Source organism: Magnolia sinica, chromosome 2, assembly GCF_029962835.1.
Source record: "Magnolia sinica isolate HGM2019 chromosome 2, MsV1, whole genome shotgun sequence".
In the NCBI taxonomy this organism is placed as follows: Eukaryota; Viridiplantae; Streptophyta; class Magnoliopsida; order Magnoliales; family Magnoliaceae; genus Magnolia; species Magnolia sinica.
In genome coordinates, this window is record NC_080574.1 from 22,632,415 (window position 1) to 22,648,664 (window position 16,250).

Here is a 16,250-nt window from a genome sequence, read left to right on the forward strand (position 1 = left end):
ATATAAGCCGTTGGAAAGTTTCATCCCATCCGCCAATTCGTATCACAATGACTTGTTACACCTTACTAGTAATCGATACGGAAATTCCATAGTCTTCTAGATCTAATCAATGGTACGGATCTATCTCAAGAATGCCGATTTGGTACGTGTAACGCGATCCACGCCTTCAATATACCTCAGCGCGAATCCCAGCAGCGTGCCAAAATAACAAATGGGTCGGACGTTGGAATCTACAAGGAATCGAGCGCGACCAAATACGGCAGAGAGGCCACTACACATGTGAGTCCGTCCTTTTCATTTCCCTCCACCTTTTCTTTTCCCTCCCACTCCAGGAAAAAAACCGAAAAAAAGAAAAATAAAAAAGGAAAAACCCTCCGACGCTCGTCATCCGTCCGATCGACCGATCGGACCATATAGTCCGTCGGAAAGATGTCCACCTTCGGCTCCAAATCCCAGCACCGATCATCGGCCAGCATCTCCCCTTTCCGCTCCAGGAAGATCGCATCTCCTTCTCCGCCCGGGCCCGGGCCCAGGCCTGCCACCGGCAGGCCCACCACTCCATCCTCCTCTCGGCCTCCTCCGCCGTCCAAACATCCGTACATCTCTCCGTCCAATACCCCCAGTCCGTCCACCCCCACTTCGGACCGTCCCGATTTCTCCAAGTCCAAGGAGAATGTCACAGTCACCGTCCGATTCCGGCCCCTCAGCGCTCGGGAGATCAACAAGGGTGACGAGATTGCTTGGTATGCCGACGGGGACTTCACCGTCCGCAACGAGTACAATGCCTCCATTCAATACGGTTTCGGTCAGTATTCGGTTGCTTTCTATTGTAGTTTGGTGATTGTTCCCGATGCTTGAATGTTTTCCGCCACGGATTTTAGTACATTGTGCTTGGTTGCTAATTTTTCATTTCCTTCGCTGTCTTTGAAGTTGCTGTTTTGTGCTGATGATGGCTTATTTACTTTGTTATTGGACTGGTCTTTAGTTGGTCGAGGCGGATATTTCATATTTGAATATGTTAATGGAAGTCTGATGAATGTTGTCACAATATGATCTGGGCCGTTGATCTTATGTGGTGGCAAGTAGATCGAACATGGCCAAAAAATTGGATAGTTTGGACAAGTTGGATGCCTGATTGTTACGAGTTTTGCTCGCTGCATGTGGGGACGGGTCATGCCTTTTGTGCTCAATTCTTTGCTAAACACTTATTTATAGGCCATCGATCGGATGGATGACATAGCCCGGTTGCACTGTCATTTGGGCTACAGCCTATTCTGAGGATGACCCACCAAGCGAATGGCACTGATCGCTGTACACAGGTTACATGAGGATGGTATGATGGGCTATTTTTTTTTTTGTTGTTGTTGTTGTTGGGTTGCATGTTGTAGGCTTGGAATAGCATTCCACATTCTTCGTTACGATTGCACAATTGAGATTTTAAAGAAAGGCTCTATAGTCTATGCTGCCTATGAAATATCAAAAAATTTCCCTCGTGCCCTAATCTGTCGAGAATTGTTGTCTCTATAGTCTAAATTTTCCTGTTCATCCTTTGGTAGGATAGAAACTCTGTTGTTTAATGTTCCCTCACTTCTATCTTTCCATAATTATTCCCTCGAGCATGACCTTTCATGCTTGTGCTTGTGCGGATATTTTGTCCTCGTAAGTTTGCACGGAGTCTGTCCCTCCATGACCCTATGTGGATGTAGTAGTAGGGTTGGAGGTTAGTATTAGGTGTGGCAATGTTGGCATGTGAATGTTGTCAATATGAGCCTCTATCATGTTCTATTCCAACTTCCAAGATCCTGCATAAAAGAGGAAGGTTGATGTCTGATCGGCAGCCTATCATACAACCTTTGCCAATCTGTCATTTAAAAGCCAATCCCAAATAGTTGCAAGAAAGGCTAAGGTGATGACGGCGATGACAGTGATGATGATGCCAATCATCGATGGAATTTCATGACAGTGTGTGTACTTTCTGCCATGATTGTGGTTGTTATAGCTCTAAAGCTTCCAGACATGTTTCTAGATGATCTCCCTGTATGGTTAATAGGAGGCTCCAAGCACAGATAAGGAAAGTCACTGTGGAATACCCAAAGAATGCTCAACTCGAAATAGCTCTATGGAAATGGCAATGTGATGCAGGCAAGCAGCGAAATTGAAAATAAATCTGAACATAATCAAGAGATGAGAATATCTACCAATTAAATAAATCAATTTAATGGCTACATGTTTGATGAGAAATCCAAGATAGTGGAGTATTTGTAGGAACCAAACAGCCTACTAGTAAAAACTAGTATCCACATGCATATCCATCCCATAATACGAAGAAGCAACACATGCTAAAAGCGGATGAATGCAACACATGCTAGAAAATAGAAGCAATTAATGCTCAAAATAAACTTGACTCGAAATCTTTTTTTTTTTTTTTTCAAATTATTAGTATCTACCTAACCCATACATTTGGCGGCGTAAATTTATGTAGCCTTTACAATATCTCTAAGTAATGCTGAAAGGCTCGAAAATAAATCCTATTGGTCCAAATACAGTGCTCCATATCAACTCAAACTACTATAAAAGAAGTGTTTTCAACTTAAAGAAACTAGAAAACTCCAACTAAAATAATCCAATATCTATTAGAACATGGTACATACCAACTGGTTTATGTGTTGTCTAGCACCATATGGACTGGTTATGCCATACGGTTTCTCTAGTCTCCAACATAAACCTTATGATGTATCCAATCATTTAATGCTGTCTGTTTGGTATATATAATCATTTAATACTACTAGGGAATACAAGTTTGACTTGATTTCTTTATATAAACCGTACAACCTTTGTACATGACTTTATGGCTGTACCTTGCCGTACATGCTATGGTGGTTGCTTGTGCGAATCTCAAATTGAATAGCTGGTTGACATACAAGACTGAAATCGTCACCTGATTGGACTTGTGAGTCCCACACTCCAATCAGTTCCTTATTGTAGACCATCCGATTGGATTTGTGTGCCATATGGTCCAATCTGATGATTTCTTAGCATTGATCTTCAATCAGCCAGCTTGTGTGGCTTGGATGTGTCACAAAGCTATCTGGGCAACAAGCCATCAATCCATTTCAGGAGTGAGGACATCTTCCATTAGAACTTCTATAGCTGTCATATATCTTCTCTTCTGATGATTTGTGGGGTCATATCTGTTTCAATAGAAAGTGAATGTATTATTTCTCTTTTTATGCAGATCGAGTATTTGGGCCGGCAACAACTACACGCCATGTTTATGATGTTGCTGCTCAGCATGTTGTTAGTGGTGCCATGGAAGGAATTAATGGTAACTCCTTTTTAATTTTTTAATTTTTGGAGTGAAACTACTCTGTTGATGAGTTTTCAAATAAAATTGGATAAAATGCATGCTTTTAAGAAGACATGATCAATTTTATAGTTTGTGGCTAGACGTATCAGAAAAAGGCCCAAAACCATAATTTTCTGATATTTTCATGCTATAGTATACACATTGATTATACTTCATGAGCCACTACACAACTTCTCTATAATTCTTATAGCTCTCTAGTTCATAGTTGGTCCCAATATGGAAAGGGTTGGAATAATGCATAGAAAACTGAGACAGAAAATGGCTTTTTAGGAAGAAAAAGTATTTTACTGATGAGTGATGACCTACAAGAAAATCCAACTCTTATCTGCTACCATAATGATATTGATGGGATCCTTAAAATCTGAGGTAGACTTATATGTAAAGTTGATGACTGCTCATTAGCAGCTCAAAATTGTATCATCAGTATTCTAGCTATACACATCTTTCTATCCTTTGCAATCTCTATTTAGTAGTAAAGATGCAAACTTATTTATTCGCTAGGTATCTAGTTGCAGAACAAACATCATGCAGGTAGTTTTTCCAAGCATGGCCAATCAGAAGCTAGCTGATAATTCTTTAGGCCAAACATGGATGTCCATTCATAGATACAGGTAGACAAGGAAATGGACATACATGCACACATATGCATGTATTGGCAATCATGCAAATAGTTGCCCTCTCAGCATGCTTTGCCATTAGAAGCTTTTTTTTTTTTTTTTTTTTTTTTGTCATTTTTGTCCTTTCTTCTTCTTCTTCTTCTTCTTTTTTTCTTTCCATTTTTTTGAATGGCCAATCGGAAGCTAGCTGATAAATCCTTATGCCAAAGGTACATGTAGTTTTTTTTGAAGGATGGTCTAAGATTCAATTAAAAGAGAGAAACTTACAGAGGGGGAAGTAAATTCCAATCAAAAGAGATTGGAGACAAGATCCCCTCCGCAGCTCCAAAATTTTCGAAGTGTGAGTTTTTCTTTAATATTGTAAGAAGAAGTTTGATATCGATAAAATTATTTCTCTCTTCACTCCATTATTCTTGTGGGTATATCTTCTTTGCGATTTAGGTGTGGAGATCTCATTAACTCGATAATTGGGTTGCACAAGTTTGGTATCTGAGTGGGTCATCTTTGGAGATTTTCGACTCTACATCATCTCCTAACAGCATCGAAGGGGTTGACATAGCAAGAGTTTGTGCAAGTGGCTTAATTGATTTGCGCGCTTATAGAGCAAGTGGATCATCTTACAAATACGGTAGGCAATCTCATTAATCAAGTGGGAGAGCTTTGGCATGGAGGAGATCTAGAGACTGAACTTTGAGCATGTGGACATGTAGGGGAATGTTCTCATCAAAGGTCCTACCCAACAATAGGCGGCCTCGGCTTGTGAAGACACCAATGATCAAAATATTCGATTGTTGGAACATGACATATAATCTAAAATTAAGGTAGAAATTCCGAAGTTCCATGGTTGGTTGCATGTTGATGATTTCATACATTAGCTATACAAGGTGGAAAGTGTGTTCGAGTACAAGCAAATTGCGGACAATCGGAAGGTTAAGTTAGTAGCTTTGAGGTTTTTTCGGTCACGCATTAGCATGATGGGATGATCTCCAAGCCGAACGATTCTGTCAAGATTAGGAAAAAGTAAATTCTTGGGAAAAGATGAAAAAGAAGTTAAAAAGGAAGTTCCTACCCGCAACTTATGCCTGTGACCTCCATCAGGTGTCACAATCCACTTTTAGGGAACAAATTGGTAAATGAATAATCGAGGAGTTCCATACATTGACATCACGGGTAGGGTTTCATGAGCTTGAAGGCCAAAAGATTTCAAGATATCTTAATGGTCTTAATATGGACATCAGAAATGAATTGACTTTCAGAGATGTATTTAAGATGTCTAATGGATGCATGTTTGCATTAAAAGTCAAAAAGATTGTTAATTGGGAACTTGGGAGACGATTTGGTGCCCCATGAGGACTGTCATCAATGATGGGGCCGCATGCCAACTTCTCACGAGACCATAGGACCTCCTATAGGTGGAGGGATGAAGGGCCAATGTCCACTAATGAAGCCAAATCCCAACTCAAGGGAAGGTGGTTATGGATGGGGGGCTAGTACACCCAAGATAAGGCAATATGACACTCCTTCTGCATGCTTTAAGTGTTGGCAGTTGGGACATCGCTCTTTTTCACTACACTGAACATTAGTCCACAATTAAAGTAAATTTGGCTAAGGTACTAGAATGTATTGAAGACACTCCTGATCGCATGCAAATGAAAGCTGAAGATTACACAAATATGAAGATCGTGCATATGAGGATGGTGCACAATGTTGGGGAAAATGTAGCAGATGTGTATGATGATAGGGGAGAGTTATTGGTTGTCCAATGGGCTATGCTATCGCCGCTTTAAGTGATTGATGAGGGGCGATGGTTGAAGGTGTGAGAACACTGTCTCACAAGAAATGGTGAAGGAGTGAGATCACTGTCTAACAGATGAAGACCATTGGCACTCAACAAGGCTAATACAAACAATACTTGGTGAAATGAAGAATAGTTTCTATTCTAAATGCATATGGATCACGGGCGACAAATTGAAAAGATTGGATTTGGACCTCTACTAGTATGAAGTGTCAAACTCGTCGGAGTCAAGTTCTTTTCAACCCGAGGGAAATGAAGTAGGCCCATGGCCCATCATAGGGCCCAACGTGTGGTGATTTTGGACTACTTATTTATAAATTTGGGGCCTAAATATCAAGAACTATAATTTGCTATTTATGGGAATATGGGAGGATGTGATTGAAAATATGAGGGCTGATTTAAAAATAAGATTGAAGATGTGAATGTAGATTTTGATGCTCATATTTTTGTCCCAATTCAAGGGGAAAGCCTAGCCCATGAATTAGGTTAAAACTTGAAAATTCAGCTCATGATTTCCGGCCCAATTGTATTTAAGGGTCCTTACGATGCATCATGCATGACTTCGGGACCATGTTGCATGTATGGAAAATTTAAAAAAAACAATGAAATTCAACTACATATCTTGGGATTTTTTGAGATAACTGCAATTTATTAAGAAGAGACCGCCACAAGGCGGAAAAAAATACAACCCAAAGCTACAACAACCAATATGAAAATTCAGTAGACGCAACTACTGTAACATAGGGGGCCCAATCCAAATCAGCGCTTTTCACTAAGAAAATAATATATTTAATAGAAGGATCCTTATGTTGAAAGCATCTACTGTTTTGGTCTTTCCAGATAATCCAGATAATCTAGACAAACATCTTGGGATTATTTTGCATGGCTTAGAAACTTGTATTTGGGTCGTAGAAAGATGTTATATACATTGGGAACCCATGATTATTATTTGTGTATTTATGAGAGGTTGTTGTAATTGTCTATAATATATAAAGACCCATTTGCAATGAGAAAGAAATCCACTTATGAGTTCTAAAAAAAATTACTTCTTGCAAATTTCCTGTAGAAGAAAGAGCTAAGTGATTCCCCTTTGGTTGTGAGTGAGTCTAACCCATATTGGTTGAGTGATTCTTGGTTCATCGCTGCCGCTTTGCGATTGTAGAAAATTTCAGTTTTGACAGGTTTGTTGCTTGCAACGTTTTTGGCACTTCTAATCAATGAATGATTTCTTAATTTTTCTGGTAACTCATCATCAAGTATATTTCTATCTTGCAAAATCTAATTTCATTCTGAGTTCCAAAAAAATTATTAAAATTCTAGTAGTACCAACTGCCTAAAACTGATGATTTTTTGGACAGTTTCAAAATGTCCTAAAATCAGTCTCATTTGAGGTTGGGTTTTATTTTCTATTTATTTATTTATTACTGAAACTAGACTCATCAAGGTTCATTTTGGCTTTTGAATCACCTTAATTGGGGTTGCATCATATTTGCTTGCTTTTATGAAGTCAACAATGATTTATATGGAATCAATCTCTTAGTGGGGGTTACTCTAATTAGAGATTCATTTAGTGTCTATAGGAGGGGGAGGGGTGGTTTAGGAGGTGGGCATTCAAATTTATTCTAAGTGTGAGTTTTATTTTCCATAAATATTGTGAGAAGTTTGATATCAATAAAATTATTTCTCCCCCACATCTCCATTATTCTTGTGGGTGTACCTTTATCCATTTCTTTGCGATTTGGGTGTCGAGTTCTCATTGACTTGATAACTGGGTTGCACTAAATAAGCTCAACTTCTCTCATACATCCCTGCCATGCCTTAAAGTCCCTGACAATTGCGGCATTGCCCAATCATTTTAAAGCGAAAGGAAATTTCGCCAGATGTAAGAATAGAAAGGGTAATGAATGAATAGATGGTTGGCCAATTCTGCATCCTTGAGGCATACGCTACATGCATTCGTAATAAGCATGTTCCTTTTCTGGAGATTATCTATCGAATTCACTTTGTTCTTCTCCACCAACTGAGTGAAAGTAAGGACCTTAGGAGGGCCTTTGTACTTCCAAATGAAAGAGATAGGGTCTAGGCTTCTAAGAATATAGTTCCTTGCAAAAGTCAACTGGGACTTCACCAAGAACCTGCCCCACTTGTCTTGCCCTGAAATTCGGGTATCCAAATAGAGTGATCCGGACCCGAATCCCAAGCCCTTGAAATACAAGGTTCACTTTTATTTAAGTCTATATAACTATTTTCATTCCCAATATACCAAGATTCCTCATAACATCATTTATATCAACTAAGCACAAATAAAAATCTTGGGTAGAGCACCTGTGCAGAGCACCTATGCATGTATCTTTTAGGCAATTGCTTAGGGTAGAGCACCTGTGCCGATCTTTTGGGAATGACCCCGGGCAGAGCACCCGTATAATGATATTTTAGCCATACACTCTACAATTTCAGAATTTCTGTATACTAAATATAATTAATTACAGCTACATTATATCAATAATGTATTCTCCCAAAAATTGACACATCACGTATATAACAATTTAGATTTTTATGGAGAAACAAATACAAAAACAATAGCATGAAATTTTGAATAAAATAATAACCCATTGATGGTAACTTAAAGAAGGCATACGCTTTAAGGGAAAAACAGACATAATTTATTTGCGTATAAGTAATCATCAATTTAATGTGTACCTTATTTAATAACACAAAAAGAATTCATGAATTAATAACTATTTAATGGTAATTCAAGAAGGCATATACTAGGAAGGAAGAATAAACATAATATATTCAAGATTTTTATGCACAAGTAGTCATCAATATAATGTGTACATTATTCAACACATCAACACAAAAGGATTCCATGCCTATGATATTTACGTATAAATCTCGGTGTGGGGTATGGGTTAGATCACCTACCTGATGCGTGACCTGTGTCAAGAGACGACTATAACACAAAGTAATGGTTGATGATCTTGTCGAGGAAGATGGTACCTTTTCTAATGGTGACTTGTTGATCGATGGCTTTTCAACGATTTTCCTTCTTTAGGATGATGGAGTTTAATGTCAGAAGCTTGGGAGGTGAGCGATTAAGGATTTAATGGAGATTTGTCAGTGGTTTTGGAGGTTCGTGGCTTCGTGGTTGAGGCGGCACTGATTAATATCATTATTATCAACATTATTTTCTTCCTTTTTTCTTCTTTTCGTAAGATGAATGGTTCGGATGGCTTTGGGTGCGGATTCGTTCCGTTGTCGAGCGGAAAAAATGGGAGAAGTGGGAGAGAGGTTCGGGATATTGGTTTGGTAGTGACGCATGTTTTACATTATGTGTGTGTGTGTGTGTTTTTCATCTCTCTTTTTTGTCTAAGATAGGTTAAAATGACAAGATCCACCGAATGAACGATTCAGATCATGACTCTGGGCCCACTTTCCCAGTGGTTTGGAGGTAAAAGATGGGTTCGGGAGCCTTTTGTTGTGAGCGGAGAAAACGGAAAATGAGAGAAAAGCTCGAGAAGATTGGTAATGCACATCACTTGAAATATATTTTATTTATTTATTTTTTGTGGCGTTGCAAGGAATTCATTCCGTTCATCTGTTTTGCCTAGTCATGCTAGGGCATGTGTCCAAAAATGAAGGCGATCTAAAGTTACTATGGGCCACACCAAAGGGATCAGTGGGGTTTGGAATACCTACCATTAAAAAAAATGGGATGTTACACCACTTGTCTCCTAACCACACTCTACTATCCTGATTTGAGGGGACTAGCTCCGATTGTTGGATAAGGGACATGACATGAGCTTAGGGAATTCTACTATCTCGGCGTTCGTTAAGGGCCTGTTTGTTTTCGTGGGGATGTTGTGAATGCATCTTCTCAGTGCATTTATTACAACACTATGTAGTTTTGGGTGAAATGTCTCCTCCAATCATTACAGATTTTCCTGTTTGGAAAATCTTACTTTTTGTGGAAACCCGTCATCATTACTCTTTTCCATGTTTGAACAGTAGCTAGGAAATAGGTCTTGAGTGACGCACGTGCAGGACCACCGAAAGTGCCAGAGACATGCACTTACCAGGGACCCACACAATTCTTCTTTTAGATGCCGATTCGGTGGATCTAGGGAACCACCTGGCTGGGTTGATCTGTAGCCTTGGGTTCCACCGTGATTGTGTGTTTTATTTTCACTGTCCATCTCTTTAGCTCATTTTAGAGCATGAGCCCCAAAAAGAATAAAAAATCCAAACCTCAAGTGAACAACATTATGCCCACCATTAACAGATTATTGTGGGCCATGAAAGGGTTTGATCAAGCTCATTTTTATATCCAGTCTATCACTTATGAAGATGTTTGATGGCAAATAATGTAATGGACCAATGGCATGCGATTTCGGAAGTTGGTGGATACGTTTGATCAACGGCTTATATGAGATGCTCTCTAACAACCACAACACTCATTTAAGTGGACCAACATCTAAGCCCGACAAGGGCAAAGCTGTTGAACCAAACTGCATGTGCAACGACTCTTCTCATATAATCCCTTGTAGACCACCGAAACTATTGGTCACCGTTGTTTCTAATGGCGTGGTCAATATCAGATTATGATCAGCTTCATTTTTACTATCCTGCCATAAAATTAGCATTCAAATTGGATAGACAGCATGGATGTAAGGAATAGTTGTAAAAATGGCCCCACAACATGGGAGGGAAGTTGTCCAAAACCACGTCCTACAAACAGTAGACAGTTAAACAACAATAGTCATGTGCATCCGCATAAACAAAACCAAAAAACCAAAAAACAAACTTGTCCAAAATCACAAACGACCCATGGATCTCCATACATCATCAATGATAGAGGACCATTAGCTGAAAAACCATAACCATGACAGCAACACCGAAAACAATAAACAAAACCAGCGTCGAGTCACGATCAAAGTCACTACAGCCAATTGAGTTCCCAGGGTTGGCTGTACGTGTCGTTGCTGGTATCATGGGAGCAGGCATATCAGGTGCGAAGTAGTAACCGGACGCATTGTCAACACCAATGCCTGCCTGATTGGGAACGGCATCACCTATGAATGTGCTCCATGCAATAAAGGCCTCCTCTGTATACTTGTATGATCTGAACCGAGCATGGTTGTACCCCTCAACTTGGACCTTGCATTCCTCCCATGTGTAATATATTCCTAGCTGTCTCCCTACGAAGACAACGTAAAATTTTGCCATCTGTTCAAAAGAAGAAGTCATTAATCATCGTTAGATTATCCATAGTTATAAGCAGTTACATACTAGGTAAAATTTCACTGGCGCAAGTGTCGCCATGACTTGCGCGTAAGTTAAACTTGCATGTAATTCAAATAAATAACAATACATCCCCATGATTAAACTATACGAGGATCCAACCAACTATATATATCAATGCATGTGTTGTGTTCAAATACCAGCGTGTGATTTGTTATCCAAAAGTGCTCCAAAAAATAAGTGTGCTATCCAAACTTACACAAGTCCAAAAAATATTATAGTTAAATATTGTCCAAAAAGCAAAGCTTACGAATGACTGATTCGACAGTCAAGCTAGGCACAATGTTCCTTCATATGTGGGGTCCATCCCCATTTAACAACATCCTTACAAATGAAATTCTCTTCTCTTTGACAAAGTTAAGGAAGGCGGCGCCCCATATGATTCTTCTTTAGATAGCAATTTTGTCGCCCATAGAACCTCATCAGCCGTGAGTCCCTCCAACTCTTCCAAAACCGGTATAATCTGTGACATCCGACCAAAGTTCTTACCCTTGTCGATTGAAATGGCAATTGACTTCATGGCTCCCCCAATATCAACCATCCCAGTGCCAATCATATCAACCGGTCGCTCCACTCTCGGTCTCTTTTTAGAATTAACCGTGGAATTCGTGTTGCAGGAGGCATTCCCATTCTGCGTCGGACTCGGATAAGGAATATTGTTGCCTCTACGGCTGTCGTAAGGCCAATGGATTTCCGGTGCGGTGTCGCCAAGATCTTCGGAAGATATAATGTTAATATCATCATTCAGATCGACTGTGTGGTTGGACGAAACCTCAATATCTTTCCATCGAGGAGTGGTAGCGCTGGGTGGGAAGTTGCCAGTGGCACATGCTTTACCGGTAGCCCCGTCGTTTCCGAATATGTACTCAAGATCATCGTACCTTGGCATCGGTTTCCCACAAAACTGAGCAGCATCTGGATGGGACTAGACACAATACAAAAAACAACCGATCATTAATATTGCATAAGCATGATGAGATATAATTTAAACTGAATTCTAGTTATTCCTTAGTGTAGTCCATCCACACTTCATTTAAAGCGACGAAAATTTCTAAGTCTGGGTCCCATCCAAATCTAGACACACTACGCAAATCTTGACGGTGAAGTACTTTTTCACGGTGCGGATGCGATTTTTAACGTTTCCATTATTGATCTTGAGGCCTAACTTCACCCTCGTGTTCTTAAAGACTCCTAGGGGTGCACACGGGTCGGTTTGGTCCGGTTCTGGGGTGAAACCGGAACCGAACCGTTCCTAACGGTTCTAAGATATTCGGAACCGGAACCGGACCGTTGGCACCCTAGAACCGAACCGGAACCGAACCGTTAAAACCGGTTCGGTTCCGGATCGGTTCCACGGTTCTCGGCTTTTTATAATCTAGCCCAATTGCATGTTTAATTCTATTATCTAGTCCATGTCCATGCATGTTGTGGTCCATTTGATGAATGGTTTAGATATTGTATAAGGTGTGCAAAAATACATTTATGAAAATAATTAAATGGTGCATTATAAACCATAAATCATGAGTCAAATATGGAAACAATCAAAGGGTTCTTGGTTCGGTTTTAAGTTCGGTTCTACGGTTCGGTTCTACAGATCGGATGCACGGTTTGGTTCTACGGATCGGTTCACGGTTCGGTTCGGTTCTACATACCCCCAAACCGAGAACCGAACCAATGTAACCGGTTCTTTGATTTTTTGAACCGGAACCGGAATCGGTGCACTCTAGAACCAGACCAAACCGGACCGTTTGGTCGGTTCCGGTCCGGTTCCACGGTTCTACTGGTTCAATGTGCACCCCTAACGACTCCTGTATACGATTCCTTTTTAAAGCCAACACCACTTTTTCTTCTAGCAAGGACCAACTCCATTAGTCCATTGATTAGGATACCGTCCATGTCATCCGTCCAACGAAGAACACCTCCATAAGACTGGTCCTCAGGTGATTTGTTCATGGTATGCTTTCTGGGAGATCTCCGTGGGGTATTACTTATTAGTAGGTGAACGTAAGGGATTTTTCGTTGGAGTAGACAGTACGGATCGTCTATTCGGTAAGGTAGACCGAAGCGGTCTACCTTAATCTACAAGAAGATAAATTAGGAATGCAAGTAGAAAAATTTTCATTATTAAGATGATATATTCTGTCCTTTAAATAAATTAGTAGTGAAGCCTACCCCATTTCAAAAAAGTCGTTATGTTAATTAAACAAAATATGGAACAACAACATGGGTGATCTAGTGGTGAGATTCCTGAATGCTACTTCAAGAACCACTGAACATGTTCGTCTTATTACAATGTATCTAATTTATTTGACTCACTGGATGAGCTTGGTTCCACATTTTGGATGCGATTTCATCGCGTGTTCTTGCCCACTCATCTCTTTCGTGTGGGGGTGACATTCAAATGCACACGATCTTCATCGAGGACGGATACTTCTATAGGTGATGGGGTCACACCATCGGCACCACAGTTGGACGACCCCTCAAACTCAACCATGTCATCGTCTCCTGACATCTTTATGAAGTTGTGTAACACACAACATACTAGCATTATCTTCACTTGAGTTTGTACGGGATATTGTGGAGCAATGTTCAGAATTGGGAACTTGGCTTTGAAAACTCCAAAACATCTTTCTATTACATTTTGTAGTTGTGCATAGCGATAATTGAATAACTCCCAAGCATTGGATGGTTTCCGACCTGTACGATACTCATTGAGATGGTAACGTACGCCGCGATATGGGGCCATGAAATCGGGAGAGTGCGCATATCCTGCATCTACTATGTAGTATTTACCTACATTTTGAAAATAATTTTTGATCAATAGCAATCCTTATTCGTTTGATGTTATGAAGAAATCAGAGTGCTTGATGTCCATGGGTTTACCACAGGGGATTATGAAAGGATCGCTTGAGTGAGTTAAAGCACTTTGCAAAATGCGTGCATTTAATGCTGAACCTTCCCATCCCGCTAACACGTAAACAAATTTCATGTCAAACTTGCAAGCTGCCATGACATTTTGAGATATGAATCCTTTCCTATTTCGATAGACAACACTATCCACAGGTGCTACAAAAGCAGGAATGTGTGTCCCATCTATCACACTGATACAATCCTAAGTCAAACTTGTCAAACTTTAGGTGATATTGGCATTTGTATTTTGATGACCAAGGACCCTAATCAACTGTAATAAAATATATGTTATATCATACCTGAAAGTATTGAGCCCAATGTGGGTTCGATGAAATCTCGACTGCGGTCTCAAGTGTAGGTAGTGTAACAAAATCTGCATATAAAAAAAGATTGCATCAAATACTCGATTAAAGTATCGGCTTATTGTTTCGCCTGACCTTACAAAATGATGTCCAATCACTCGGTTCCGGACATTGTGACTTAATGTATAGAGGAACATGACAAGCTACTCTTCTATACTTACATGCTTCGCACCCGCCAATAGACCCTTGTCTCGTAAAATTGAGCAAAGATTGAAGGACGTAGTCTTCTTCATCCGTATTTACGAAACACAATTAGTCTCCATTGCCCTAATAATCCGGTCGATAATACGGGCATGGTCATAATCAGCAGACCTAGGAGGGTTTCGAAAGAGGTAAGTACGACAATACTCCCTTGTTGCTATTGCAGCAGATCCCACAACCAATATTACTGCAAAGAATTCCAACTCTTCGTCTGTCCAGTCGCTCCTAGCCATATTGATTCACCTCTCTCTCTATATAGGATGCATGTGAATTTGATTAGAACTAGGACACTATATTTTATGGATGACTAACTATACATCGACCAGACTAACTGAATGCATCTAATTCAGTGAGGTGGCCGCGCACGGTAACTTTCATTTCATTTTCAACAGGATGTTATTGAGTTTTTCCAATTCCCTGCGCCACGTGCAAATATCCTACACGAGTGTAAGATCTGAGCTTTCTATTAGATTGCAAGTAATGCTTAGATTGTATATCTTTCAAAATCAGAGAATTTCACTCTCCAAATCGGGCACCAACATACAAAGTAAACTGTTGGTTGAAAATAATTTCTCTAGACATTCATATGTTAATTTCTCTCTGTAGTCCATTTTTTATGTCAAAAGATCTTAAAAAGTTGTATATCCAGATGGAAAGTTCATATTACACACACGTGCCACATTGGAAGCATGGCCCGCTTGTGGATGTGTACCACTGACATGCTACTTGTCGAATTAGGTAAACCTCTTGCTGATTCCACACATGTGCCGCATATGTAAGGCCCCACAAAATCCTGAGATTTTTTCCATTTGGATGGAAACAACATTTGAAAATCCTCGAGTGGAAATCTAACAAAATCCGAACGCATTCCTTGAATGCGTCGGACTCTCCATTTCATTTGTGCCACGTGGTCCACATGAGGAGTGAAATAGCATGAATTTTTTATTTTTTATTTTTCGGAAAATCTAGGTAATGTAGCACACTTGATGGACAAATATGATCAGGAAAATATGTTTTATGTTGGCACATGTCCCTGGTTTGGATTGGCAGGACGCTTAGACGCGTGTGGAATTAGCAAAGCTCTGAAACACGGTTGTGGTGTCTCGCGGATTGCATGCTGAATCCAACACCACGCCATACATCCATTTTTCCATCTTGTGTTCATCCCAAAATTGAAGCTTATCCAAAGCTAGTGTGCACCATACCGTAACAAACAGTTGAAATAATGATTTCCACCGTTGAAACCTTTCTAAGGCCCCACAGTGATGTTAATTTATCATCCAAACTGTTCATAACATTTAAAAAAACATAGATGAATGGAAAAAGACAAATATAATCGCGACTCAAGACTTTTGTGGCCCCTGTGAAATTTTCAATGGTACAAATTCAATTCACACCGTCTCGTGTGGTGTGGTCCATTGTAGCATTGTATATGCTTCGGTTTTGAGCTAAGGGCCTAAAAATATTTTATAAATGGATGGACAGACTAGATAAAATGTGGAAAGCACAGTGGACCCCACCGAGTTTACCCAGTACGCAATCCGCGACCCCATCATTCTAGCCACGAGCGGCAGTTTTGTGGTGAGAAATTGGATTGTGTATTGAGTCTCTCCTCTCGTCGCTCATATCGTTCTGAGTTTCAATGGTTGGCCATATACACATGAGTAAAACTCCGCAGGGCCCACTGTGATTTCATG

At 40.0% G+C, this 16,250-nt stretch overlaps 1 protein-coding gene across 2 annotated transcripts in view; it reads left to right on the plus strand.

Annotated features, from left to right (window-relative positions):
- The first annotated feature begins 261 nt into the window (after positions 1-261).
- Positions 262-16,250, plus strand: part of LOC131236635 (kinesin-like protein KIN-7E, chloroplastic) — a 64,294-nt gene continuing 48,305 nt past the window's right edge. The window contains exons 1-2 of one of the 2 annotated variants that reach the window (XM_058233940.1): positions 262-805; positions 3,236-3,325. In XM_058233940.1, the coding sequence (XP_058089923.1) occupies positions 430-805; positions 3,236-3,325 (466 nt within the window). In that variant the 5' untranslated portion in view covers positions 262-429. The remainder of the gene's footprint in view (positions 806-3,235; positions 3,326-16,250) is intronic. The other variant, XM_058233941.1, reaches the window with a different exon arrangement.